At 49.5% G+C, this 27,668-nt stretch overlaps 1 protein-coding gene across 2 annotated transcripts in view; it reads right to left on the reverse strand.

Moving 5' to 3' along the window:
* Positions 1 to 2,497: 2,497 nt before the first annotated feature.
* Positions 2,498 to 27,668, reverse strand: part of Sil1 (SIL1 nucleotide exchange factor) — a 255,443-nt gene continuing 230,272 nt past the window's right edge. For both annotated transcript variants that reach the window (XM_038331772.1, XM_038331773.1), the window contains 3 exons: positions 4,925 to 5,021; positions 4,337 to 4,501; positions 2,498 to 3,011 (listed from right to left, as the gene is read on the reverse strand). In XM_038331772.1, coding sequence (XP_038187700.1) covers positions 2,655 to 3,011; positions 4,337 to 4,501; positions 4,925 to 5,021 — 619 coding nt within the window. In that variant the 3' untranslated portion in view covers positions 2,498 to 2,654. The remainder of the gene's footprint in view (positions 3,012 to 4,336; positions 4,502 to 4,924; positions 5,022 to 27,668) is intronic.

The raw sequence follows: 27,668 nt of genomic DNA on the forward strand, positions 1-27,668 counted from the left end.
GGATCCACCTGCCTTTGCTCGCCTCCCTCTGCCCGAGTGCTGGGATTAAAGGTGTGTGCCATCACCACCCAGCATCATTTAATTTATAACAGAGACTGTTTTAGCCCCAGCTGAGCATGTTTGTGATTCCCATGGGTCCCGTGCGGGTCTGGCCCCTCCCCTGCCGTGCTCATCTGGCTCCATCTCAGCACAGGCCAGACCCACACCAGTGAGCCAGAATGTGCATGCAAGGGGTTAATGGGCAAATGTGGCTTTCTCAAGTGAGCCCTCTTCTCCTCAGCCTCAAGCCCTCCCTACCTTACCTGGGCCTCATCTCAGCTTGGGCATCATGGGTGTCTAGAACCTTTCTATGACCGTTCATCTCAGAACAGGACCATATAGTTTGGCTGAAAAACTGAATATGCAAGCAAATTAATAAAAACCAAGCTTCCTGAGGAACGGGGTGGGACCTTGGCTCACCCCCCCCACACACACACTGCAGACCACCTCCACTGTGGCCCCCCCGACACTGCGGCTCCTCCGCGCTGTGACCCCACACTGCAGCCCACCCCACACTGTGGCCCTCAACACTGAGCCCTCCCCCGCCCCACACTGAAGCATTTCATTCTCACTTGGAAGAAGCAACCCAGGAGCTAGATACCAACCGTCAAAGTAGAGGAGCTGGCAGCTCCAGGAGGTCAGACCACGTGACAGAGATGAGCAGGTTCACTCCAGTTTCGGTGGTTTCAGCCTTACTAAAATTCACACGCCTTGAGTCCTGGCCATGCTCCCTGGCTACCAATCCCAGGACAGCACTGAAAGGCAAGGCAAAGCAAGGAGCTTTTTGTAGACCCAATGCTGGCCAGGGCAACAGACAAGAAACAACCCATGAAGCCTGAGCCAGAACTCTGGCTCCCAGCTCTGAGCCAGGAGATGACCCGGGTGATGCCAAGCAGGTTGCAAACTAAGCTCACCTCCAGTGATGCTCTAAGGGGGATAACTGGGTGGGGTGAGCCCATGGCTCAGCAGCCTAGCTGGACCCCGCCCCTTACTGCAGTCCCCAGAAGCTATTTCCCTGCCCCCAGGGATCACAACCCCCAGCTGCTCTGGAGATACAGATGTGCTGATCTGCATCATACACGAGGGTTGAAGGGATGGCGGGGATCAAGTGGTGATACTCTTCATGGCAACCCCTTCCATATGCCAGACCAGCAGGCAGGGCTCGGGAGTATGCTACTACAGGGGCCTGGCTGGGGCTCTCTACAGTCCCCCATTCCGACCAGCTCCTTTCTAAAACCCACTCCCAAGTACTCAGACCACATCTCCAAAGTGCCACTTGACCTGGCCATGGCCAGGCTCCTGTGCAGCCCTTCTGAACCATGCCTTGCTTGTGGCCGAGGCAGCAGGGCCATCCTCCCGAACCTGCTTCCTGTGACCACAGGTATGGTCTCAGTATGTCCGCTCAGGCAGTACACACAGGCTCCCCGACTCACTGTTCCTCTGGGAAATGCAACACCACAGTGCTGGATCTTTAAAGCCAAAAGGCAGTGGTCCCCATGGCTGGCAGACTGAATTCTGATTCCCACGGTGGACGCGGCCTTCCCAAAGACCAGTTGCTGCTCTGATGATCACAGTCATCCCTGCTTCTTTGTGGCTAATGTGGGCAGAGGAGGGCTGAGAGGAAGACCAGGAAAGGAACTCAAGGGGAGAGAGACCACCCTTCCTTTCTCTGCGTCTGTGAAGCTGAGCTTTCTAAACCAACAGTGACCTCCCAGCTTCCCTTCCTGGGGATGGAGGGCTAAGGAGCCAGCAGGAGCACTGGGGAAGACTGAAAAACAAATTCACCAGAATCCAAATCAGGAAAGCCCAGAGCTGGGGTTGCCATGGCAACTTGCAGCAGGCTTCCAGCCTGGCATGCAGCCTCTCTGGGTGGAGGAGTCTAGACTTTCCAGGCTGGGTTTGCCCCTCCTTAGACTTACCCTTGGCACTGGAGGCAAGGGCACGGATGGGGCACGTTTGCCTTATTTAGTAGCCAAGCAGGTCTGGCTTGCCTGGGCATCCCGTTAGCTGATACAAGATCACTTCTCTCCTAGATCAATGCCCACATGCAAGGGCCACCCAGGATACTCCCACCGTGCAGACTCCAGCAGCATGGGTCTACTTGGGTCTTGTTGATACCACAGTCCATGTGGGGATGTCCTCAGGCCTCACCAGTACCAGTGACCTTTGACCCAGGTAAAGGCACCATGAGATGATCCTCACGGCCGTCCTCATGGATTGAACAGGGAAGCGACAGCTTGGGTGCCCAGTGCGGTGCGATGCTTTATGCACCTTCTCCGTTGTTACTGATAGTACTCCCTGTTATCTAAGAGGTTAGACGGCTTTCAAAGTGAAATAGCCAGAGGGAGCCAACTCTCAGACCAGGCCTTTCTTGAGAAGTCTGTCACCAGAGACCATCACCAGTGGCTCAAAGAACTCCCCTCAGGCCCTGATGTGCACAGACACAAGAGACACACCGTAGTCTTCATGTCTCTGTTTAATGACCAAGCCAGCTCTGCCCAGATAAAGCTCATGCCCCAGGAGGGAAGTCCTCCTCCTGGTTGATGTCCCGGAAGAGCCCACCCAAGTGCTCATTAGCACCGTCCCAGTCCACTCCTGGTACCAGTGTGGCAGCCTCATCTCAGCTCCTTCAGCAAGCTGTTGATGGAGGCCAACAGTTCCCGGAAGTAGCCGTCATCTTCGCCTTCTTGGAGTTCCAGGGAGGCCAGTGCTTGGTACTCTGCCTGGAGACTGCTTAATGTCCTGCTGAGCTGAAGGTCCTGACGGTAGCGGTCCCGGCAGGTGGCCAGGAGGGCGCCCAGCGTCTGCAGCACCTTCTCCCGAGCGTCATGCTCTGGAAGTGCCAGGAGGCGGGCAGTGATCTCACACCAGCCTTGTTCCCGCAAGCCTGGCAGGAGGTGAACCTGGCGATACTGCTGCAGCTTCTCTGGGGATGACCCCTGGGTCAGCTCTGCCTCCTCTTCAGCAAACATCTGTGCAGCCGGGGACAGGTGGGTGAGAACAGGCAGCAGTCACCTGCGCTGGGCTGGCTCTTCCCATCAGGAGATGCTTAGCTATTTCTATATGAATCTGGACTACCAGGGGCCTCCTGGGAGGCAGTCAACTGGACTCCTGGCTTTTCATATGCTCCCTCAACCATCTGTGTGTGCATGTGTAGGCATATGTCTACACAGAAACCCAGACACCAAGATGCTGCCCCCGTAGAGGCTCCCCAATGCTGAGGCAGAGGAGGAAAACCTGGGTTAGCTGCAGAGTCAAAGCCTTGAGGTATACATGGTGGTCTATCCAAACAAGCTGATGACTCGCATCCTTAGGTCATTATGGAATACTGCCCCATGTCTGCTTACAGTTCTTACTTCCTTAGGAACCACATGAGGTCCTGAAGTCCCCTGGCTCAGAGTCATCACTGTCCTCCCTGTAGGAGAATAGCTGGATCCACAGCACTTACAGAGGGAGCGCCAGAGGAAGGTCTGTTCCTCCCTGGCACTGTCAGTGGGCAAGCTCTCCTTTGGGCCTGCTGGCCCTTCTCTTACAATGCCAAATGAAAAGCCTTACTACTTGGCTCTGAGAGAGAGAAAGGGATAGAGGAAGAGAGAGGAGGAAGAGAGAGGAGAGAGATGGAGAGCGGAAAGAAAGACCCACTGCTTAGAGGAAATATGGGGCAGGGAGGCCTGCAGCTTCCAATGGTGAATAAGCATCAAGCCCAGGATCAGGCATCCGGCCCCACCAGTCAGCAAGGGGCACAGAGGCTAAGAAGAGAACCCAGTGCAGAGGTTAAGAATCCAGGCCTGCTTCTCTCTTCTCAAAAAGGCTTGCAAAAACCAAAGTGGACTGGGCACCAAGTCTCCCCCAGGTAACAAACCACAGGAGTCCATCCTGAGCCCTTGCTCAGAGCCAAAGCTCCTAGAGGAAGTGTGTCCAGGTTTCTAGAGCCCCAGAGTTAGCACCAGCCCAGCCTAGCCCTGATCTCCTGGCTGCTGAATGGCTCCCAAGCTCTGCTGCTCCATCCCTCCTACGCCTTCCTCAATGCCTGACTGCCTGCACACTTGGCACTCACCATTGCTAGCACCTCCTCCCTTCCCACCAGCCCTCAGGATCCAGCTGAGCTGTAATGTCTCATATAACATCCTCTTTGATACACATCTTTGCTATCCGTCCGTCCATCTGTCTGTCCGTCCGTCCATCCATTCTGTCCCAAATGCTGGACAGAAGCATTTGGGAGGGTCCTTTGGTCAAATGACCAGAAGTGAACACAAAGCAATGTGAAGGGGAAGGCAGAGCAGGTGCGGGCACTCACCTTCTCGGTGACCAGGTCATAGAGCAGGGTGACCACACGCACGGCCAGTACCTTCCCATTCTTCTCTTGCACGAGACTCCTGAGGACCTGCAGCCCCCCGAGCTTCAGGAACTGCTGCTGGGCATAGGGGAAGTGGCGCAGCAGGGAACACAGTGCAAACAGGACCTAGGCGGCACAGGCTGGGGTAAGTGAGAGCCACACAGATCTGTACCAATTCTAAGGCACAGAAAAAGCCGTTGAGATCAACCAGTGGCCCAGCCCAGCCTCCCTCCTTCCTGGCCTCTTTATTCCCCTGGGTCCATCTGTACTCCAGAACTCAGGGTAATGAAAGCCACTTAACAAAACTAAGCAGGCAACAGTGGACAAACAGCATGGCTCAGGAGACTGGGGGGATGCAAGCCCATTGGGCCACAGATAGACCCAGGCCTCCAGATGACACGGCCATCTGCTTTAGCTGGGGTGAGCTCTCCTTGACACCAGTGGACAGTGCTCAGGCCCCGATGTATGGCATCAGTTAGAAGGAGTCTTTCCCTTTCAGGCCCCGCAGGTGTGCCGGACACTGGGCAAGGGCAAGAGACAGGGCCTTGCCTTCTTCTTGGCGGTGAGAGGCTGCTCTGTGGCCAGGATGACCAGTAGCTTCTGCAGAGCTCCCCCTTCAATGGCTTCCACCTGGACCTTCGGATTGCTGCGGGGAGAAGCACAAGACACTGTGATACTGGGCCAGGCAGTGGTGGTGCACACACCTTTTATCCCTGAACTCAGGAGATGAGGCAGGCAGATCTCTGAGTTCAAGACCAGCCTGGTCTACATTGTGAGTTCCAGGACAGCCAAGACTATACAGAGAAATCCTTTATCAAAAAAACCTAAAAAACTAAAAACCCAACCCAAACCAAAACAATAACAACAAAGAAACAAAAACCCACAACCACCACCAGCAAAAACAAAAAACAAAAATGGGCTACTTCATTGGGCCCAGGGTCCAGGGACGGAGCTGGGGCTAATACCACACCGAACTCCCTGGGAAGAGTCAGGGAGTACAAGGACGGCCCTTTTCCTGAACAAGGACTACTCAGCTGGGGAAAGGGAGATGAATGAGTGTGGATCCACCCGGGTACAATGGGCTAAGGCAGAGATGAGGGCGCCAAGGGCCGCATGCCAGCCTGCTGCTCCCCAGAAGCCAACAGACTAGACACTCTAGGACAGAAATCTCTTCTCCCACCATCAGACCATTCTGAAACGGAAACAGCACCCAGAGGTGCTACCGCGCTGTCCCTACTGTATGAAGCCAGGGAGAACCAGAACTGGCTCTGCTCTCTATGCACAGAGCTGGAGGCCGGGCCCATCCTCCACCCATGCAGCACTCAGAATCTGCTAGAACACCATTTGGGAGGAAGCAAAGCACAAGAGACCAGAGTCTCTGAATGCAAAGCAGATCTTCGTGCGGGCTCTGCTAGAGCGGTTACCGTGACTTTCCTGTGCCCAGGTTCCCCATGCTCAGCTCAGAACCTAACAACACACTAGGGAATGAACAGACAGGACACTACCACTAGTAGACCCAGCACAGTGCAGGCAGCACTCACTCGAAATCCACGCTGAGCTGAGCTGAGTGAGGCCATCAGGACAGTCACTTCCCTCCTGGGACTGAAAGGATGGCTCAGCCCTAACAGCACCAGCTTCCCTTGCAGAGAACCAGGCTCGGTTCCCAGCACCTGCCTAGCAGTGCCTGCCTACAACTTCAGTTCCAGGGGATCCTGCAGTTTCTGGTCTCCAGGGACTATTTATACATGTTGTGCACAATATGCATGCAGACAGTCACACATATACAGAAAATAAAGAAATAAATAAATCCTTATATCTCAATTCCATATCCCAGCCCTCCTGGATATAAGGAGGGTACCAGGCAGGGGGCATGCTGGGAAGCCCAGATAAAGATATACTTTTGCACTTTTTCTTTCTTTTCTCCCTTTCTTTTTGAGACAGGGTCTCTCTACAGACCTGGTACTCACTATATAGACCAGGCTGGCCTTGAACTCACAGAGACCCGCCTGACTCTGGATTACCCGTGTGCGCCACTATGTCTGGCACATTCCTTGTGTTCTTTACGCTTTTGGTTTGCAGCACTGTCTCACTATGAAGCCCATTCTAACCTCAACTCCACCACCATTCTCCTGTCTCGGGCTCTTGAATGCTGGGATTGCACACATGCACCATGGTCCTTTGGTTTCTAGGGTCACATTAATGACCAATTATGCAGCATGTGCCAAGCACAGAAGCCTATACGTTCAGGTTCTTAGCAAGTTCAGGGCTCTCCCACCCAGAGACCCATGCAGGGGTTCCCCGAAAATAGAAGTGTCAAGCTGAAGGTCAGATAGTCACACACACCCTATCAGCTCATGAAGGTGTACCAAAATCCCATGAGTCTTTGGCTACCTTAAGTTCATCACGGGGCACCAGCACCCTGGAACCTCCAAAGCACCTGGCCTCCCAAACTCTGACTTCCTAGCCAGGCAGCCACAGTGTCCCCAACAGTGTGGTGGGGCACAGAGAAGCAAGGACAAGTTGGAAGCAGTCAGCTTCTGTTCTGGTCCAGAGTCCAGAGAAAGGAGGAAAACTGTACACAACACTGCAGCCCTCAAAAGGGGCCCAGCACACAACCGGGAACCCCAAAGCTGGGCAGATGGACTGATAGGGAATGGCCTGCCCCTTCTGCTCCTGCCAGGAAGCAACTTCAAGGCTGAGAGCAGACCTAGCTACCCACGGTTTTCCTTCATCCTCCCTTCTGGCTCCGCCCATCAGAAAGATGTACAGAGAGTGCTGAGCAGTCCCATGGCAGCTCCATCCTTGTGCATAGGGAGCAGCCTGGAGGAGAAATGGAGATGTCCCCGGAGATGGCAGGCAGTCTGTGCAGGGGCCTGGGGCGGGGCTTGTTCCCTGCCTCATTCCCCCTGCTTGAGACAGACAGCTGCTTCATCAATGTGAGTTAATTAGGGCATTTCTGTCATCATGTGGCTAAGGAACATTCGCCCCCAATAGACAGGGTCTATGAAGGGAAGACTGCTGTGCGGGAAATTCACTAACATCAAATGCTACCTCCCAAAGAAGGCGGGCTGTGAGATCCGACAGTGAATCAGCCCTGGAAAGCACCTCTGAAGCGCCCCATCCCCGTGGGCCCTCTGAAGACAGCAAACAAAATCCACTGTTAAGGTCTTAGCAGATCAAGCAGGGCTAAGCATGAGAACCCTTCCATGTCACGCTGGAAGCAGAACAAAGAATTCACTTCTCAGGCAAGCTGCCATAGACCGAGAACTACCCAGTCACGCCACCAGAGTCCGGCCTTCCTAGGGAGCAAAGCCCATTTAGAGCAGGGGAGAACAGGATCCAAACACAGGGATGAGAATCAGAGAGAAAGAAAGCTGGAAGACTCTCAGGAAGTAGACAGGAGGACTAGACACAGTTACACATGTGCATGCCATGGGCAGCCGGGGCTGCATGTCTCCAAATTAAATAGGGTGTCTGCACCAGCTCTGGGCCCCACTCCTGGGATCTCATGACCTCAAGGTCCCATAAAACACTCCCTAAAGGCTGTCAGTACTTTCTAGGGAAAGAGTTGAGGAAGCAAACGGGGAAGGTTGGGCCCAAGGTTTCAGGTGGTTTTAGACTGTGCAGGCAGGTACAGACAGCAGGACGGCTGTCCAGACAGCAGGACGGCTGTGCAGACAGCAGGACGGCTGTGCAGACAGCAGGACGGCTGTCCAGACAGCAGGACGACTGTGCAGACAGCAGGACGGCTGTGCAGACAGCAGGACGGCTGTGCAGACAGCAGGAGAGGGGCTTCCTTCAGTCAGCCCGGAGCAGACATTACGCTGCTCCAGAACAGTCCTTCTCTCTAGGCACCGCAGTCCCGGGCCCTCGTCGTTCACAGCCGTGTGCTGAGGGGAGATGCCTACATAGCTCAGACTAAGCTCTAAGAACATGCGAGGGCCAAGGCCTGCAGGATGGTCAGAAAGAATCTGTTAACAGTGGCTGGACCTGGACAAGTCCCCTGATGGTGCCCTCCCCTGGGAATCCGAGCTGGGGCTACCTCACATTAGAGACAGAATGACTAATGCTAAGCCATGACTGTACCATAGTGGACTGTTTCACAAGGAGACCTGACCAGATTCTTGAGAGCAGAGCTGTGTCCATGCCAGCCCCATCCATCTCAGCCCATGGGCTCTGGACCAGAGTTCTGCCCGAGCCTGGAGGAGGTCAGTCCTAGTGGCTGGAAGGTGGTGTTCTACAAAAGCCACGAGTATGTTCAAAAGGCAGAAGCCTTCCTTGCCCTTTACTGATGCCAGCAACACCAGTGTGCTCAGAGTCAACAGGAGGACACTGAGGATGGAGCTCGTCTACGATGCCGCTAAGCGGGCTAAACTGAACAAACACCATTAGCACTTGGATTGTTGGGGCGCTCACAATCAGCGAGTCAGCTGGCTGTGTGTGGAGGGCAGCGGCAGCTGTGGCTCTGTAAATCTTAAATGGGACAGGCAGGGAGAAGGGTGGATCTCAGAGCTGGAAGTGACTGCATTTGCTAAAACCAAACAGGTGACAGCAATATGTCAAGGGTCATAATTTAGCTAAGATGAGCAACTGGCTACCTGTCAGGTAAAGACCTGACTTCAAGAGCAGCCAGCAGGGCCAGAGACCCCGTGAGAATACTGCCTGACACAGGTCTCGGGCCTGCATTTTCTAGCCTTGACCTTCAGGACGCGCTGCATGACTTTCAGGCCCAAGTAAAATATGAAAATGTGGGCTCTTCAGAGAGCATCAATTTCAAGGTGGTTCCAGCAGAGTACTGGGTCAAATGTGGGGTTCTGTGCTACTGCACTGGTCTTCAGGCCAGTGTGGGGTACACAGAAACCCTGCTGGGGATAATCTGACCGGAAGTCAAATGTGGATCTGTGAAAAGGAAGAAAATGTGGAGGAGGCAGAAGTCTGGGATGAGAAATGGGGAGGATGAGAAATGGTAAAAACCTGGAGCAGAGCTTGCAGCTACCAGATTACCAGATGGAGTGTGGGCTCTGGGCTCTGGGCATGTCCACAGGGCACCAGGCACACACCAGGGCTCTGGGCATGTCCACAGGGCACCAGGCACACACCAGGGCTCTGGGCATGTCCGCAGGGCACCAGGCACACACCAGGGCTCTGGGCATGTCCACAGGGCACCAGGCACACACCAGGGCTCTGGGCATGCACCACAGGAAAGTGCTGTCTTATGGGGCATCAGAAGCAGGGCAAACATTTCTTTTTTCCACTGTGCTCTGGAGTCCAGAGACGACGCCATGTAGTAGGGCAAACATCTGGGGTGGCTGTCCCGGTCTGGACCCCACATGGTTTTGCCTAATAGAACTGTGCATTCACTTCCTTGCAGAGAGGAAGAGTCTTTCCCTGGTGTCCCCACTGGTCTAAGCACGACACCTGGCTTGAGCACCTGCGAGGCACCCATTTGCGGCATGTGCCGTCCTGTGAATGTGGGAAGCAGGAGGAGCCGTGCGTGCCAGTTAGGGACAAGTTAGGTGTGTAACCAATCACACAGGATACAATCACCTGGGGCATCTTTTTTGTATGTCATTTCAGATGAGGCACTACAAATTACAGAAAAATAAGTCAGGCACAGTGGCTTGTACCATGATGTCACCACCCAGGGGTTAAGGGCAAAAGGACCCTTTGAGCTCACGGGTTCAAGGTTCCATTTCAAAACAACAGTAACAACAAACAAAAAAGTAATATCTTTTGGTTTAATTTTTTTTTTGAGACAGGGTTTCTCTGTGTAGCCTTGGCTGTCCTACAACTTGCTTTGTAGACCAGGCTGGCCTTGAACTCACAGAGGTCCGCCTGCCTTTGCTTCCTGGGTGCTGGGAATAAAAGTGTGAGCCACTACCACCTGGCTCAGAAAAATAATTTACAGAAAAACCACTCTTCCTGTCCCTTGCCCCTACCACCTGGGGTGGGTAAGGGAACTGACCCCCCCCTTAATCAGCTGCAGCTTTCGGGAAAGTGGGCCCCGCACCTCACCAGGGCAGCACATTAGAGCTGGTGAACCGCCCAAGAACGTGAGCATGGGAGATCTGTCCCTGTCCCTCATCTGCCATATGGTGATGTGGGCCTGTGGCAGGTGGGAGAGCTGTTCCTGCCCCTCACCAGCTGCAGCACTCAGGAGAGTAGCCCCTGTCCCTTGCCTGGGCAACAGAACAGAGCTGGCCCTTTTGGTCCAGGTGTAGGAGAACTGACCCTGAGGGTCTGAAAGCAGGAGAACTGGCCTTGCCCCTTGCTCATCACTGCAAGGGGTCAATGAACCAGGGCAATGCTGGAGAGCTGGCCAACCCTGTAAGTACCCAGGCCCAGAGCCAGGGTTATGAGTTGGCTCACCCCAGCATCCACCTATCTGATCTGCTGGAGCATGTGAAGGGACCGGTCCTGCAGACCCAAAGCTGCAGGATCTCCACACACAGGACAACAGGATACCAAAGAGGAGTCCCAGTGAGGGTGCAGGATGGATGGTGTATTAAAATCCGGAGCCTTGAACCAAACCTTTGACTCTTTGCAATGAACACTTGCAAGTAAAGATACGTGGATAAAGGGTTCACTGTGTGACTCACTGTGTCACAGCACAGACTCCATGAGAGACTGAGATTGATTTTTCTCTTTTTTTTCTTAAACTTAATCAGGGTGGGGGAGGTTATGAGGGCAGAGGGCAGACATAAAGGGGTGGGGAAATGAATGGGATAGAGATGCATGATGTGAAAGGCACAAAGAACAAATGAAAACACAGAATGATGATAAGAGAAAAGGCTGCGGCCAGCCCTCTGCTACTGTTGTCACGTTGGCCTCCTCCTCCCCAGCCTCCCACTTCGTCTTCAGTGTTGGGGACCAAGCCCAGGGCCTTGCACACGCTCAACAAAGACCCAGCTGTACCTAATCCCTCTTTAGGGACATTTACACGGAACCTTCCCGGTCATCTGAGAGCAGACGTGATGCCCGTTTACTCCTGAACACGGCGGAACAGGTTTCTGAAGAACAGACAGCACGATGCCAGGTCAGGAAGCCAGCAGTGACTCAGCCGTCGACACGGCGTTCGGTTCTTGCCAACCATCCCAGGAGCATCCTTCCCTTCCTGGTCCAGTCCCAGCACAGTCTGTTAGTCTCCTGTGCTCTGAAGTCCTGCTTTGTAGGAGATTGACATTTAAGACTGGAGGCCACTTGTACAATGTCCCTCAGTTTGGATTTATCTCATGATTAGACTGAGGTTATTCATGTTGGCAGAAATATCACGAAAACCATTGCTTATTTCTAAGTCCTTCATATCAGAGGACACAAGATGTCAATCAGTCCCACAGATGGTCATGTTCACTTCCAATATTTGATTATGGAAGGGCTTGTCGGATTTCTCCACTGAAATATTATTTAACCCTTAGAAGTTAATAATATTATATGGAGACACTCGGAGGTAGTAAGACAACCCATTCCTCAGGAGTCTTTCACCACTGGTTGGTTCTAGCATTCACAGGCAGTTCTTGGTCAATGACTTCTGTTGTCAGATGGTAACAGACACAGGCTGCCACGGCTTCCATCTCCCTATGTCAGCACTGTACCTGAGAGAGCTCTGTCCTCATTTGTTCCTTCATACAGCAATATGGATTCACGGGCTCTCATTTAACTTACGGGATGTAATTCACCTTAGTCAATATTTGGATACTCAAACTATCCTTGAACCAATCACCAGTTCCTTTCATTATAGACTATATCTTTCTGACATGTTTGTTTGTTTGTTTTCGAGACAGGGTTTCTCTGTGTAGCCCTGGCTGTCCTGGGACTTGCTCTGTAGACCAGGCTGGCCTCAAACTCAAGCTATCCGCCTGCTCTGTCTCCCGAGTGCCGGGATCAAAGGTGTGTGCCATCCAGCTCTAACGTGCTCTTTGCATTCTTTGTAAGGATCGCATTTTCTGGCACAAGAGGCTTTTATCTGAAATGCTGTATTTCTTCTGCAACTGATTGAAAACATGGTGCACTGATTTCTCTAAGGAACATTGCTTTTGGGGCATGTTTTGAAAATACAAAATCTAAACCCTACCTTCATATACTAAAGGTATCGGCCCCAAACTCTGCTTTTCTGTGCGTGTTCCACCTGTCTGTATCCTGAGAACCAGCATTTGTGATAACAAGCCAGAAGCATAACCTGTGGTCTTCTGCGTCACCTCTGATAACCTGCTGTCCAGTACTTGAAGAGCAGGAGAGAGATCACCATCAAACAAGACAGCAGCATGCGGTTTAACTTGCTCCGACTGCTATCCAACAGTCTTCTCAAGCTGAATTGCAGTCCACTCTCAGGAGGCCTCTACCTCCCGTTCCAAGTCTGCCCCACCTAAGTGGAAGGTGCCGAATTCTGTCATGATAGGTCACAGCCCTTCTGACGCTTAGGTTCCCCCCTGACCTGGCGCCACAGGACCCTGCTCTTGGTCTCACCGTGACTCTTGCAGCCCTGACTTCCACAGGAGCTCCATGGGATGGATGCTCGGGGCTCCCAGAGCCCAGTCCTGCCAGCCGTCTCTGTCCCCATGCTTGAGGCTTCTGGGCTTATGGTCACCCTTTATAGAACCGACTTTGCTTAGGTTAACTTCCTGGAGAACAGTCACATGATCCTCTGATGAAACGTGGTTTTCCCAACATGACCCAGAAACTAAACACCAGGCCTCTCATTCAGTCTTACTGAAGAAAAAAATGTTAAATGTACGCAAGCAAAAACCAAGTTACACACTGTGAGTGCTGTGCCATATCCTTCTGCTGGTCCAATTTTCCCTACGCAAAGAATACAGATTGGTATATGTATTAAGTAAGTTGTTTGTATCATTTTACTGACAAAATTAATTTTTTTTGAGATAGGGTTTCCCTATATAGCTCTCGTTAAGAGACCTTCCCCTTAAGTGCTGGAATTAAAGGTATATGTTTCCACACATGGTCTCTAAATTAAATGACTTTAAAAGATTATACCACAACAATGACCAGCATGGCATTATAACCCTAAAGGTGCAGGAGTAGCACACATGCCTTGGCAGCAACCAACAGCTGTCTCCTTGGACTGAAGACCTGTTCACCCAGTCTGGGCAGTGGGGGGTCACACCTTCAATCTCAGCACTTGGGAGGCAAAAGTAGGCAGAGCTCTGAGTTTGAGGCTAGTCTGATCTACAGAGTAAGTTTCAGGACAGCCGGAGTTATTACGCGGAGAAACCCTGCCCTGAAAAAAAAAAATCCACTGAACAAGTGAGAAAGCATGTCTGGTACTAGAAACCTAGTCAACTACCCAGAGTTAGCGAGGTCACAGATCCTAGAGGAACACTGACAACTGTCACTTTATCAAACCCGACTACAAGTTAAAAATTTGTTCTAGTACTCACAGATAAGTGTAGGTCTCACCTCTCATCAAGAAAACTTCTCTTTACAATACATGGAGGCCATTACAGAAACCACAACCAATCAAAATGCAGATTCCAGCCCCCAAGGGCATCCATGTGTGGACTCAGATTCCAGCCCCAATGGTGCATCCATGTGTGGACTCAGAGGGGGCAGAAAGATTTATGGGCCAGAGGAACAGGGAGTTTGCTGTGAGACTGTCTCCTAGGAATATCAGAAGCCACGCCCACACTCATAAAGCCAGCATGGCTGCCTAAGCAGGAGCTGAAGAAGGATAGCAGCAGACATACAACATAGACTGCAGCGGGGAGCCCAGGAGGCCTCAGCTCTGCTAAAAACAAACAAACAAACAAACAAAAACAACTAAGGAACGCCCAGAGCGAGAGTCTCCTAGGAAAGAGCGCATCAATTGGTTATCCAATGCCAAATGGACAGCCCTGACAACATACATAAGTACCATTATACAGATGGAACAGGCTATACTCACGTGGTTAGGAACACACGTGTGCACGTGTGCACACACACGTAACAACACTTAACAAAAAGGAGAGGCCATGAATGTGAAAGAGCAAGGAGGAGGGAGAGGACTTAGAAGGGGTGAGAGAAATGCTGCAATCATATTATAGTCTCAAAAAAGATAATTTAAAAATATCTATGAGTTCGAGGCCAGCCTGGTCTACAAGAGCTAGTTCCAGGACAGGCTCCAAAGCTACAGAGAAACCCTGTCTCGAAAAACCAAAAAAAAAAAAAAAAGAAAAGAAAATATCTAAAAAATATTTGTTTTAATGTTTATGGATGATTGTACCACATGCATGCAGTCCCTGTGGAGGCCAGAAGAGGGCGTTAGAACGCCCTGGAGCTGAAGTGCTGGGTAGTTATGAGTGGCCTGGAACCAAGCCCCTGGGTTCTCTGCAAGAGCAACAACCGTTCTTACTCACTGAGCCTTCTCTCCAGCTGCCTAAAGTTAAAATTTTAATAGGAAAATTTAAAACATGACTTTGCTAGGGGCCTTTCATCCTCGCCTTTGCTTTGACTGTTTTGATCTTCACTCTGCCATGGACCCATCATGCTAATTAGCACCCCTGTGTCATCTGTGCTTTAATAAAAGTATCAAAACGTGAAAGGAAGGACGGGAGGGGAAAGAAGATCCAAACCCCAGCCTGGGCCGAGTGTGACGTGAGCTTTCGGGTTCCCAAAGAAGGCCTTGCTGATCTGACCTCTAACAAACACTATGGGGACATGGGCAGCTGGGCACGGGCATGCCTCGTTTGCTTCTGTGTTGTGTTGACTGAGATCAATGAAATTGATATTTGTTTTCTCGATAAAGAGAGGGGGAAAAGCGGGGAAGGAAATAGGGAATAACTCAAAACATTAAACTAATCTGCCTCTCAACCCCCAATACACTGTAAAGATCCATGTACACACAGGTCTCATGAAGATGTCATGTGATTTTTTAGAACTTCATTTGGAGAGCCAGTGGCTCATTTACTCAAAGCCATGCTCCTGCCCTCAACCCCTCTTAGCTTTGCCTGTCTTTCCAGCAGGAAGCCCACTGCCCTAGAAAGAGAAGGCAGAGGTAACAACAGGAATCATGGATGCCCCCCACCACGGGGTCATGTGACTCAGCAGGCAGTCTGGCCCCGCCTCTCTCCATATCATCCCCTCAGGTCTGCATGCCACCAGCTTCCCCCTCCTGGCTACTCCTTCTGGTTCTCAGAGGTTTGCTCTTTTCCTACCTTTTTGATTTTTTAAGCTTTTCAATAAAGTCCTAACTCAGGCCCCAACTTTAGGCTGCTCCCTCGGCCCCTGCAGCAATCACTAGAACTCTATTTTAAAACTTCTCAGTTTCCAGACTGAGTCATCCTTCTTTTCAAAGATCTAGTTCAGACATCACATCTACCTTCTCTGGACCCTTCTGAAATCTGCTGTCTCTAAGATCTGGAGTCAGAGACTTCCTGTGTCCCTCTTGGCCTCTCCAAAACAGTCAGCCTCTGCAAAGGCTCCCGAGCCGCCCACTGCACCAGAGAATTCTTTTTATTCACAAAACAATTTTAGTGGGGATTTTTTCTTTGTTGCTTTCTTAATCTCCTGAGAAATGAAACTGTCGGAGAAGTGAGTTTAATTTGTGAGCAAGTTATCTAGAGATTGTAGCCCAGCTGCTAAGAGTCTTGCCTAACATATATGAAGCCCTCAGTTCAGCCCTCAGAACCTCATAAACCAAAATCATAGGTGGAGGCAGGAGGATCAGATGTTGAAGGTCATCCTTGATTTTAGAGTGAATCTGAGGCCAGTTTGGAATATAAGAGACCTTATCTCAAAAAAAAAAAAAAAAAAAAAAAAAAAAAAAAAAGGCAAGAATCAATGAGAACTTGCTCTCTCAGAAGCAGCTCTAACTGCAGACGGCACAGGCACTTCTGAAGCAGTTTTAAGCTTCTGCGGCAGGGCACAGAGGGTCAGTGACGTGATCCCAGCTGAGGCTTTGGCAGCTAAAAGACAGTGAATGAACTGACTGAAGAGCGCATGGATCTAGAATCCGAGATCCTGGGCTCAAGTCCTACGCCTAGCATTTCCAGGCTGTATGTCCCCCTGGCATCTCTAAAGTGGGGTGTGCAATGACGCCTCCCAGAGTCACAGGTGACAAAAGACAATTCTACCATGTCCCTGATGATTTCCCCGGGTTTCCAGGCTTCTCAGCAGTGGGAGGCTCTGTGTGTGGCAGGGGACAAGCAGCAGGGCTTCCCAGCAATGGCCGAGTTCTCAGTCTCAGCTCTGTGGCTGCACAGACAAAGGCAGCACTGAAAGAATGCAAGGGGGAGAAGTGTAATTAACAGGCCAGAGGGAGAGACTGGGAGGAAGGAGCAAAGAAGCTAATGAGACTGGGCTAGAGGGACACCAAAGGGTGGGGAACGTGGAAGAGAGAGGGCTAAAGAGAATTCTCGGTGGCCTCCAATTATTCTAAGAAGTCTGTGCAGCTGTCTCTGGCAGTGAGGGTGGGGAGGGAGGAATAACAAGGTTAAGCAGAAGAAAATTTCGGCTAAAGCATGGGGGAGCTTTGGGATTCTTCTCCACCCTGAGATTTCTCAAGCATACTGGAGAGTTCAGAGAAGGTGTGCACTTAGCTCATTTATACCAGTTAGTGGCCTGCCACCCACAGGTGCCCAGCAAAGGCTCTCCCCAGCAGACCACAGTCACCCTGCTCTAAACTACGACAATAAATACTGTCAGCTGACCCGCGTGGCTCAGGACAGACTCCCACTCCCCCAGTCCGTGTTCTCAAGAGCTCTGAAATGAGCTCTGGGAGCCAATCACCCCTTCCCTTCATCTCCTCCCTTCTCTGTGCTCCAAAAAATTTTGGTAAACATAGCATGTCTCACTGTATGAAAAATCATCTCAATAGGAGTTGCTTTCGCTACACAACTGTAGAAATGTTTATGAATGAGCCATCTCCTAATAGCAAAAGAAAGGCAGCAGCCGTGGGATGGTCTAGAGCTGAGGATGACAACACCACAGAGCTTCATTTACAAGATTTGGAAGTCGTATATCTACAAATGTCTCTGCTGTGCAACATACATAACAAGCCTCAAAATATCCTTTGTTTGCTGAGGTTTTGCTCAGATATTTAAGGTTTCTGACAGTTTAAATATGGTGAGCAATATGGTGAACCATCCAGATATTTTACATCATTGTATTTGGAAGGATCTTTACAAACAATTAGTTCAGGTTCTAAAAGGCACATGCGGCACCAGGCTCCTGGTTTCCCTGGGGGTGGATCACGAGGTGAGGATGGTCTCTCAGTCCCTACTCACATGCAGCTTTGCCCTGCTGTAATAGAGGAGTGGCCTCCCCGCCTGGCTCAGGGATCATAAGGAGAGATGGCTCAGCAGGTAAGAGCGCTGACTGCTCTCACAGAGGACCTGGGTTTGTTTCCCAGCTCCCACATGAATGCTCACCTGTAGTTCCAGTTCCAGGGAATCTGACACCCTCTTCTGGTCTTCATGGGCACCTGCACACATATGGTGCACATACAGACAAGCAGGCACACATGCATACGCAGAAATAAAGTTTTGAAAAAGAAGGCTAAAGAGAGCCACCCCCTCTTGTTAGTACCAAGGATTGAACCTAAAGCCTTGGGCAGCTAGACACTCTCCCACAGCTTCCTTAGCTGTGGCTGGCCCTTTACCTTCCTTAGCCAGAGGCCCTTTACCTTCCTTAGCCAGAGGCCCTTTACCTGATTCATCAGATGCAAGAATTAGGGTCCTGGAAGGAATAAAGGCTTCTGGTTCTAGAGAAGTCCTTAAGAACTGAGGGAAAGTCAGTGACTCACAGCCTCTAGCGACAGAACAATGGACAGGTGGGTTTGTGAACCTTTCCTGGGACTCCTGGTCCAGTCAGCTGTTCTACAAACAGTGACTGTGCTCAGCATGCAGTTAAGGGTCTTGAGTCCAGAGCAAGGAATGGGAATGGTTCCTGCCCCTGTTGTGTGTGGAGAGAAAGGGCTACCCGATGATGGAATCATTCAGGAAGATGCCTTGGCAAAATCTACAGTCGCTAAGAGCAGAGGGGAAGGCTAACATCTGTTAGCCTTGTCCATCTGACGCCATATAAAGTTTAGTGTGTGCTGGGCACGCACACCTTTGAATGCTAGCCCTTGGGAGGCAGAGGCAGGTAGATCTCTGTTGAGTTTGAGGCCAGCCTGGTCTTCACAGTGAGTTCCAACACAGCCAAGGCTACATAGAGAGCCCTGCCTCAAAAAAAGACAAGGAAGATCTTTTTATTTTTAAGAAAATGTTAAAAATTTCCTTCCATAATCCCTTTAACTCTGTCTCTGATAAATCATTAAAAGGCCTTCTGCAAAGATCATTTTAATGTCAAAGAAAAAGTTACACTCAAAAAATAGTGTCAGAGTATGAACAGTTTGTTTAAGATTCAGCAACTGTCATGGAATCAAATACAAAATCTCTATGGTCTAGCAAGGGAAACAAAGGCCTGGCGCTACAGACTGAATTTCAGATCACAAGGTAAGAAGAGAAAACATTAAGCCAGTTTAAATGTGGATTGGCAAATGCATGACACTTTCCAGCTGCCTGCATATGGGACAAGGCCAGCCCGCCTGAATGAGCCTGACCCAATCCTAGCACAGCCCATGCCCAGGATACAGGGCAGGGTTTGAGGTGAGGTAGGCAAAAACCCAAGATGGAAGATGCTGGGAAACTGGCACCGGGGCCCCATTGGGAGCTGAAGGTGGCACTGTGGATAAGGCCAAGCCTGGGGTCAATTGTGGGGGCGGGGACGTGGGGTAGGGAGCTTTGCCCTTTCTTGCCTTGTGCGTCAGACACTTGGGTGTCCATAGAATCTAAGTGCAGGCACACTAACCCATAATAGTCTTCAAGTCTGATCTCCCACGGGGGGTTGTGGGACAATGCTCTTGCCCACTAGGCCATCAGAGTGCTTTAAATTTTACCATCTGGTTTTTTTTTCTTTGAATCTTAAAGGCAATTCAGGCTTTCAGGGTGCCCTATTAAAATGCTACTGCCCCTTGGTTGGGAGCAGTCACATATACGCAGGGTGATCATATAATTTATTGTCTCAAGTGGACAAAAGAGTGAAGGATGGCACTATTAATTATTGCACTGGAATGAGGCACAGAAGGAACATATGGCCAACCACTGTCTGTATAAGGTTAAGAACGTGCTTTTCATAGAACCTGGATGCTGAGTTGAGGGTACAGGTCCCTGGGAACAGGTTAAAACCTGGCTATACAGAGGGAAAAATGGAACAGATCTGAATTTGAATCCAGATGTCCTTTCTACATGACCTCGACACAAGTTAGTCTATCTTTGTCAGACATCTGTAAAATGAAACTTATTTAATAAAGCCCTCATGAATATTAAATAAAAAACATGATAAGATACCTGATACTGCTTCTCAGTAAGTCAATATTATTAGCATTATCAAGATGGTTTTCAGTAAGTCAATATTATTAGTATTATCAAGATGGTTTTCAGTGAGTCGATATTATTAGCATTATCAAGATTGGCGCTAGAGGAAGGGCAGAAGAACAAAACAGCAAACCTAGCAGCAAAACCCTAGACTCAGTTCAATCCATTCAAAATAACTCTGAGGCCCACGCTTCCTGACCTCCTTATCTCAGATTTCACTTCAGTTCCTGGTGGCAAATGCCATTCTCCAGCATCGTGGCTGCAGGGTAGACCACAGAGCGAAGTCTGCAAATGAGCAGACCCCATTCCTGGAGCCCTGGACACTGCTGTTGACAGAATGCAAGAATCAAGGCAGTGCTTCCATCCTGAGGAGAACGGCTTCTGGGTACCTCCACTCAATAACTCTCAAGCACCAGCTCAGGTCTTCCCGTGACAACTCAATGAGTCAGATCTATTGTTCCCAGTCTACTAGACCACAAACCGAGTCACAGAAAGCCAAGTAATTTTCCAAGGTCATAGAACTTAAAAGGGGCAAAGTCCTGGAAGCCCCAGCATGAGCATTCAAAGGAGTCCAGCGGGCACTCATGGCAAGCTGCTCGCTGGAAGGCCAAGGAGGGGTCTATCTCACCCACACTTTTCTGTCAAGACACCAGAGGAGCGCTGTGAGTATCACACGAGACAGGGGAGTGGAATCATGGAGCTACGCACATCGCAATGCTACTCCTAACATCATCCATCGTTTGATTTCAAAGCTTGACTCAGAAGGGGAGAAGAGACCATTTGCATGTCCTGCTAATCTACCTCTCCAGTGTAGATGCCAGGCTGCAGACAAATGGCTCTGCAGCACGGTTCTTAGTCTGCTCTCTGGCCAGCAGCACCAGCAATATCTGGGAACTAGGCAGAAATGCAAATCCTCAGGCCTCCAGCCAGCTTTGCTAGCTGAGTAACTGTGGGGAAGGGGAGTGGCCATCTGCATTTAACAAGCCTTCCCGGCGCTTCTGTGCACGTCCAGGCCTGAAAAGCAAGAGTATCTGGAACACAGCAAGTTGGGCTCTCTCAGGGCCTGGTCGGAAAGGCTAGCCTCGGGGCAGGCAGGAGAGCCCAGTTCTTGCAGAGACCAGGCTGTGAGGGCCACTGCCAAGAAGATGAAAAGCTCCCAATAAAACCCAGACCTACGCGGCCACACTGATCAAAATACAATAAAGAAGAAAGTGAAAAATCTGACAAAAGGAAAACAGGGCTTCAGTGGGGACAAAATACAACAATCTTCCGCGGAGACGGGAAGCATAAAAGGAATGTTCGATGTTCAAAGAGCCAAATGTCGGAATGACAGGAAAAAAAAAAAAAAACCAGGAGAATAAAGACAAAGTGTGGACATCAGTGCTACATGGGCCGCAGTCTAACGATGGCAGCAGCAGAGACCAGCACCACCCGCCCACCCAGAGACTGCTTCCCTCCCCCCCCCACCTCAACACGACAGCCTATATAAATAGAGTCTTGAGGGAAAAAATACCAGCAATTAGTCACTGAATATTGCTTGTTAGAATGAGGGGAATTTGGAGAAAATCACCAGAGGCTCTGATGACAGGCAAGCTTGGCTGTGGCAGTCCTGTGACTGGGCTGGCAATGTGATCGCCAGAGGGTGAAGGCCTGTGGGTTGGTCCTGCGCTCTTTGATGCCTGCCAACTTTTAACCAGAAAGGGAAAGATGGAAGGCCTAGCCACTGGGCCATAGTGAGCTCCAGCCTGGTCAAGCCCTGGTTGGAAGTCCTTTAATGAGGGCTGAGGCAGGCTGGAGCACGTGTGGATAAGGGAAACCCAGTGACTCCAACTGAGCAGAGGGCTCAGTGGAGAGACAGTGGGACAGAGCCTAACCAACGTGCCTCCATGAGGAAAGCCTGGCGCCCCACTTCCCCTCTCCTGGCCTGAGGCGCACGCTTTGCAAGTAGTGATCGAGCAGCCCAGGGACGCTGCTGAAAATAACGAACTCTGTCAGGATTGTAAGCCATGGAGTAACGAAGGACTTTCTCAACTTAAACGTGCTGTGCTCTCTACAGCAGCCCCATGGAAGCCCTTACCTGTCCTCCTCCCTGATTCCGTCTTCAGCTGTCTACTTCCTGTTCCTTCAAGTCTCACCTCAAATGCCACTTCCTCCAGCTCCCATTCAAGGATGATGTGGCCCTCACTGCGGTCCTCCTCCCTTACCTGTCCTCCTCCCTGATTCCGTCTTCAGCTGTCTACTTCCTGTTCCTTCAAGTCTCACCTCAAATGCCACTTCCTCCAGCTCCCATTCAAGGATGATGTGGCCCTCACTGCGGTCCCCGCCTCCTGACGCCTTTACTCCCCTCCAATATTCTCACCAGTCACCAGGAAGCTTCTCTGCAAACCATGAATTTCCTTGAAAATATGGACTGCGCTCTGTTGTCTCTTCATCCTCATTCCAGGTCTAGCCCAGTGCAAGGCGCGTGGGAAGGAGCTACCCAGCGAGATCCGTCATGCCTGTATCCCATCTCCACCAGACAACGAGGCCTCGAGTGGCCAGCCTGGTAAACTCGGCAAGGAATTGGGCTTCACACGATCTCCCTTCCTTCCTCAGTGGTAAGGCACTGAAGATCACCCCAAGCAATGTCCTGAACATTACCTTCTCTTCCCTTTTCCTCCTCTTCTGTTTGATTCCTTTGGCGAAACCCCTCATGTGCCCCCACATCTGTGATCCCTTGGCTACTTGAGAAAGGGATACAGCAGAGCTGTCCAACAACCCCTCCCCGGTACTTTTCCTGGGAATACCAACATTTGCCTATAAACAAAAATTAATATTTAAAACCGATAAACTAATTTCTAATCATACTAATAGAACTTTAGGCAGGAGAAAGAGAAACAAAGACTGGTGGGCTAGTAACCTCCATATGGCTCCTGAAATGAAATAAAATCCCTAATAAATTAAGTGGCTGCCTCTGCCATGTATGACGCCAGCTGTGACTCAATCCTATGGCTGGGCACTGCACACATATGCCCACAAGTGGCCTCTGGCACCTCCTTGCAGCCTGACTTCACCTGTCTGGCTGGCCCCTGGTGAGGGCTCTCAGTGAGGATCAGAGCTGTGCCAGAACTCCGACTTCCGTCCTGGCATTCCGTCAAGCTCGCCAGACATCTCTCAGGTCAGCACACACTCAGGGATGGCTCCTTAGCCCTTTCTTCTACCAACCACAGTTCTAAGAGCAATTTGAAGTCAGCTTTGCTTGGGGTTGTGATAGACCCATTGAGGAGGTGGCACTGAGCCACACAGAGCACTGGACGAGGGCAAGGTCAAGCTGACAAACATCCCACCATGAGAACGGATCCCATGAACTGCAGTGGCATAATGTAGCATAACAGATGGATAATTAGATTTATTCTGAGAGCTGTAAAAGAAAGTAATTAAATAAAAATATGGAACAATGAATCTGCCACAGGGAGACACCTAACAGCCTCGCGAGGGCCTTGCAGCTGGCACAAGCAGCCTGGAGACAAGTGGGACGGGAAGCTCTCACATTTCTGATGTTTAGGCACAATAAACATCACCAGCTCAAGATGGGCACAGGGCAACGACCCAGTCTGAGAGGGAGCCCTGTCCCGGTTACAAGCAGTGCTACACCGTGGGGAAACAGTCTCTTGTGCACAACTGAAAGACTACGGCTGGAGGGAAACCAATGAAGTCCCCTCCATCAGTGCGGCTGGCTGTAAGGCTGACTGCACTGTCTTTCTGAAGTAGAGGAAGAGAGGAAGGAGGCGCAGGTGAACCAATGACAAGGGGACTTTCACTTTCCTCCTAGAAGCCGGAAGCAGATGAAGCTCAGTAAACATCTAAGGAGAGTGAAGCAAGCACCCACTGTGTACACGGCACAGACTAGGTTTGCGACCGCACCAAGAAAACAGATTCCTTGAATACGATGACAAGTGAACAGACCACCTGGAAGCTATTTTATATCAGGGGTTATGGTGTTGTTGTTGTTTTGGTTTGATTTTTCAAGACAGGGTTTCTCTGTCAACAGTCCTGGCTATCCTAGAACTCATTATGCAGACCAGGCTGGCCTCGAACTCAGAGATCCACCTTCCTTTGCCTCCCGAGTGCTGGGATTGAAGACGTGCACCATCAGTAGTGACTAAACTAAATTTCAAAATCATCCAAGGAAAAGGGACTTTGTTGGGTCCCATCAAAAGGCAGGATGACAGAAGCAAGACAGCAGCAAGAACAACGAGTGAACGTCTCTCAGGCTGCCTCTCTAGGTGTGGTTCTCTCAGGCTGTTCTCTCATGTAGGGGTGAGTCTGGCAGCCACTGGCACTACATAGACCAATCCCAACATAAAGTGAATTTTTCCTTTCCAGGAGAAGGACACTGATGTTGTGGACTATTTGTACACTGTGTGAAGGTATATAGTTGTGACTGGTGTAATAAAAAGCTGAACAGTCAATAGCTAGGCAGGAGATATAGGCTAGATTTCTGGGGAGAGAAAGAAAGAAGGGGAGAAATTTAGACTTGTGGGAGAAGCCAGGAGGCACAGAGAGGAAAGAGGAGATACAAGATGGGTTAATTTAAGTTATAAAAGCTAGTTAGGAACAAGTGTAATTTATAGGCCAAGCTTTGGTAATTAATAAGAAGTCTCTGTGTTATTATTTGGGAGCTGGCAGGAGTGTCAGAAAAAGACTCATAATATATGGTGTCCAATATGGAGGCTCAAATATGTATATAGGGCCTGAGAAAGTGATCTCTCGGGTAGGCTCAGCATACAAAGGCACAGCACCTTTAAGAGGCCCTGCTGTACACAGCTCCTAAAGATGCCATCACCCACAGACAACAGGAAGCAGTCTAGAGAATATGATGCTCATATTCCCAAGAGGTTGGGTAGGTAGTTTTTGATCATTCGGTGGATTATGGATGTTTGTCATCATTTAGGGGACTTGGTTACAAATTGTTATTGGTCATGGTCAGAAAAAAAGCTGAACAAAGGAGATTAGATTCAGGGAATCTTTTTCTGGGGGAAAAGGGGGAATATAGTATATAAATGATGGGATAAAAGGGTAGATTGTTGAATATACTTTTGAACAATTACTAGTCTGAAATATTTTACAATGGTATGGATTTTTAAGGTTATTTTTGTTATACTATATATATGCTTCTACTCTTGTTTAAGGTATTGTACCTATGTAGCTCATTTAAAAATGTAATGTAAAGTTTGGGTCCTTGAAAGCTATTAAGGATAATATAGAAAGATAAGTTAGTAGTTAATCATCTATAACAAATTTATAGGTATGTTTTCAAGGTCAAACAGATATATTTTAAATACATGGTCTTTGAACACTTTAAAGACCTGCAGAATATGACATTTAAAATGTTTTAATAATGGGGACTAGCCATTAAATGCTAGGCTCACAACCAAAAATAATGGGCCTGGAGAGATGGCTCAGCAGTTAAGAGCACTGGGTACACTTCTGGAGGACCCGGGTTCAACTCCCAGCATCAAAACGGCAGCTCACAACTGTCTGTAACTCCAACTCCAGGGGATCTGACATCCTCATATAGAATATATACAGGTAAACCACCAGTGTACAACAAATAAATAAATAAATAAATAAATAAACCTTTTAAAAGATGTTTAAGCCAGGTAGTGGTGGCACATACCTTTAATCCCAGCACTTGGGAGACAGAGGCAGGCAGGTCTCTGTGAGTTTGAGGTCAGCCTGGTCTACAGAGTGAGTTCCAGGACAGCCAAGGCTGTTATACAAACTCTGTCTCAAAAAACCATTAAAAAACAATTTTTAATAACATAAGGCTTTTCATGACAGTGAGACATGTCTGCTCTTGGCAGTACCAATTTACTTCAAAAAAGGATGATAGGCATTGAAGAACCTCCAGGTGGAGTTTGTTGTCAGTGTGACAAAGTTAACCATTTGGGCAAGAATTGTCCTTGCCTTGACTGCTGACAGTATGATGTCCAAACTGAGGAAGCAGGACACAAGAGAAAGTGACTGCCAAACTTTGCCAAGACAAGGTATGACAGTCCTTCAAAATTTCTGCTTCACAGAAAAGTCTGTTCTGTAGGCCAAAGATGGGTGTCCCAATGTTACAGAGGAATCTTGGGTGACTCTCTAGGCAGCCAGATGTCTCTGTTGTTTCGATAGTTTTGGAAGTTGCTTGCTTGGCACTTCCTGTTTACTCAGATAATATTTCATCCTTCTTGGGTCTCTGATGGGGACAGAGACCCAAGTATACAGTTTTCTTTGTTACTAAATTCAGAAAAATACTTACATAAGAGATATAAAGTTTATAAGGTTGAAAAAGATAAAAGCTTAAGTTGTTTTCTAAGAAGATGTTTTTAGGTTTACAAAGATTTTTAGGATGGTATTACAAGTTATGATAGAAAATGGAATAAGCATAAAACTTTTGACTCACTAAGTACAGATATTACCTTCTCTGAAATTGCCAAATATGTTGTGTATTTCTTACTTGAAATTGTTCTTATTGTATATAGTTTTATGACATTAGAGCTAAAACCTTTCCTTTTTATTTAGACAAAAGGGGGAGATGTTATGGGATATTTGCACACTGTATGAAGGTATACTGCTGTGAATGGTGTAATAAAAAGCTATGGGTGCAATGGAGGGACAGCCTCCAGGCAGCATAGGGCTCAAGGGGAATCCACAGAGTCTGAATGAACTAGGACTTTTTTTATCTGAGGGGGTAGGGGAAAAAGGTACTCACACACTCTCTCTTGATGGTTTCCTTCTTTACTCTCTATTCTTCTGTATTCTTTTCATGTTCTTTCATTATCAAGTCAAGAAAAACAGCACTCCAAAATGAAATTCTAAGGCCTGTGTGGCAGTAGGAAGGTCCAGCCTCTTCTGATGGACTGAACTAGTCTGGACTGGGCCTGGCCTGGCCTTCAAACAGCCATAGGAAGGCATATTTATTTACTGTTACACAAAATATTCCCTCATACCAAGGTTTCTAACCTTAATTTGCATGTCTTTCTAAAGGGGAGCATCACAGGCCTCCATCACTCTATAGTCCTTTATTATGTGTTATGGGCAATAGACAACAATACGAGAGCCTCGGGTGTGCCTGAGGAGTCTTGGACAAAAGTCCTGGGGTGGCTGCAATGCCCCCTCAGTGAAACAATCGCAGTTTTCCACAAGGGTTCTTCAGGGTCAAGTTACTTCTAAAAGTAGCTGCTCATTCTAATGTCTACCCCATATAGTGACTCTGCTCAAAGGGCTCCCAGTGGGGTTCTCCCTGCATCTAGCTTAAAGAGAAAGGAGATGCAGGCCTGCCTCCCACAGGCCCAGCACCTACCAAACACTCTTGACTCTGGGTCGACTCCAGTCAACACCCTGTCTGTTTGACAAAGCACCTTCCCTTCACAGGTCTTCAGGGACTTCGGCCTAACTTCACACATCTCAGAAGACACCCTTCTTCCTGCAGCTCAGAACAAGCTCACGGCTCCCCAGACGCCAGCTAGAGCCAGTGCATCAAGAGGCAAGCCCAGAAGGACATCATTAGGCCTCAGCTCTGCATGTTCTTAAGTGATTTTCCAACTTCACAAAGAGCCTAGGGTCTGCTCTAGCAACCAAGTCCTTTCTACTGCCATTAAGTGTCTGTTGAGGCTTTCCCTAGAAATGCAAGTGCTAGCACCGAACAACCAAATGCTCTAGCTGCTTCTGGCTCTGGGAGTCACACTGGAGGGTCTGATTCAAAGCAGTCAGCTGAGGCCAGATGTAAAAACCAGGGACTGGGCTGAAGGGCAGCTTGCGCACGGATGGCCCTGGCCGGAAGTCCTCTAAACTGGCTCTGCTCCTGTTCCATTGACAGAGCTTGACTGCTGCTAGTTAAGCTCTCTCCAGAGACAAGCAGGCTCACACCTCCCACTCTGCCCTGGCCTTCCTCAGCACAGAATGAATCACTAGCCAGC

Source organism: Arvicola amphibius, chromosome 5 (assembly GCF_903992535.2).
Source record: "Arvicola amphibius chromosome 5, mArvAmp1.2, whole genome shotgun sequence".
NCBI lineage: Eukaryota > Metazoa > Chordata > Mammalia > Rodentia > Cricetidae > Arvicola > Arvicola amphibius.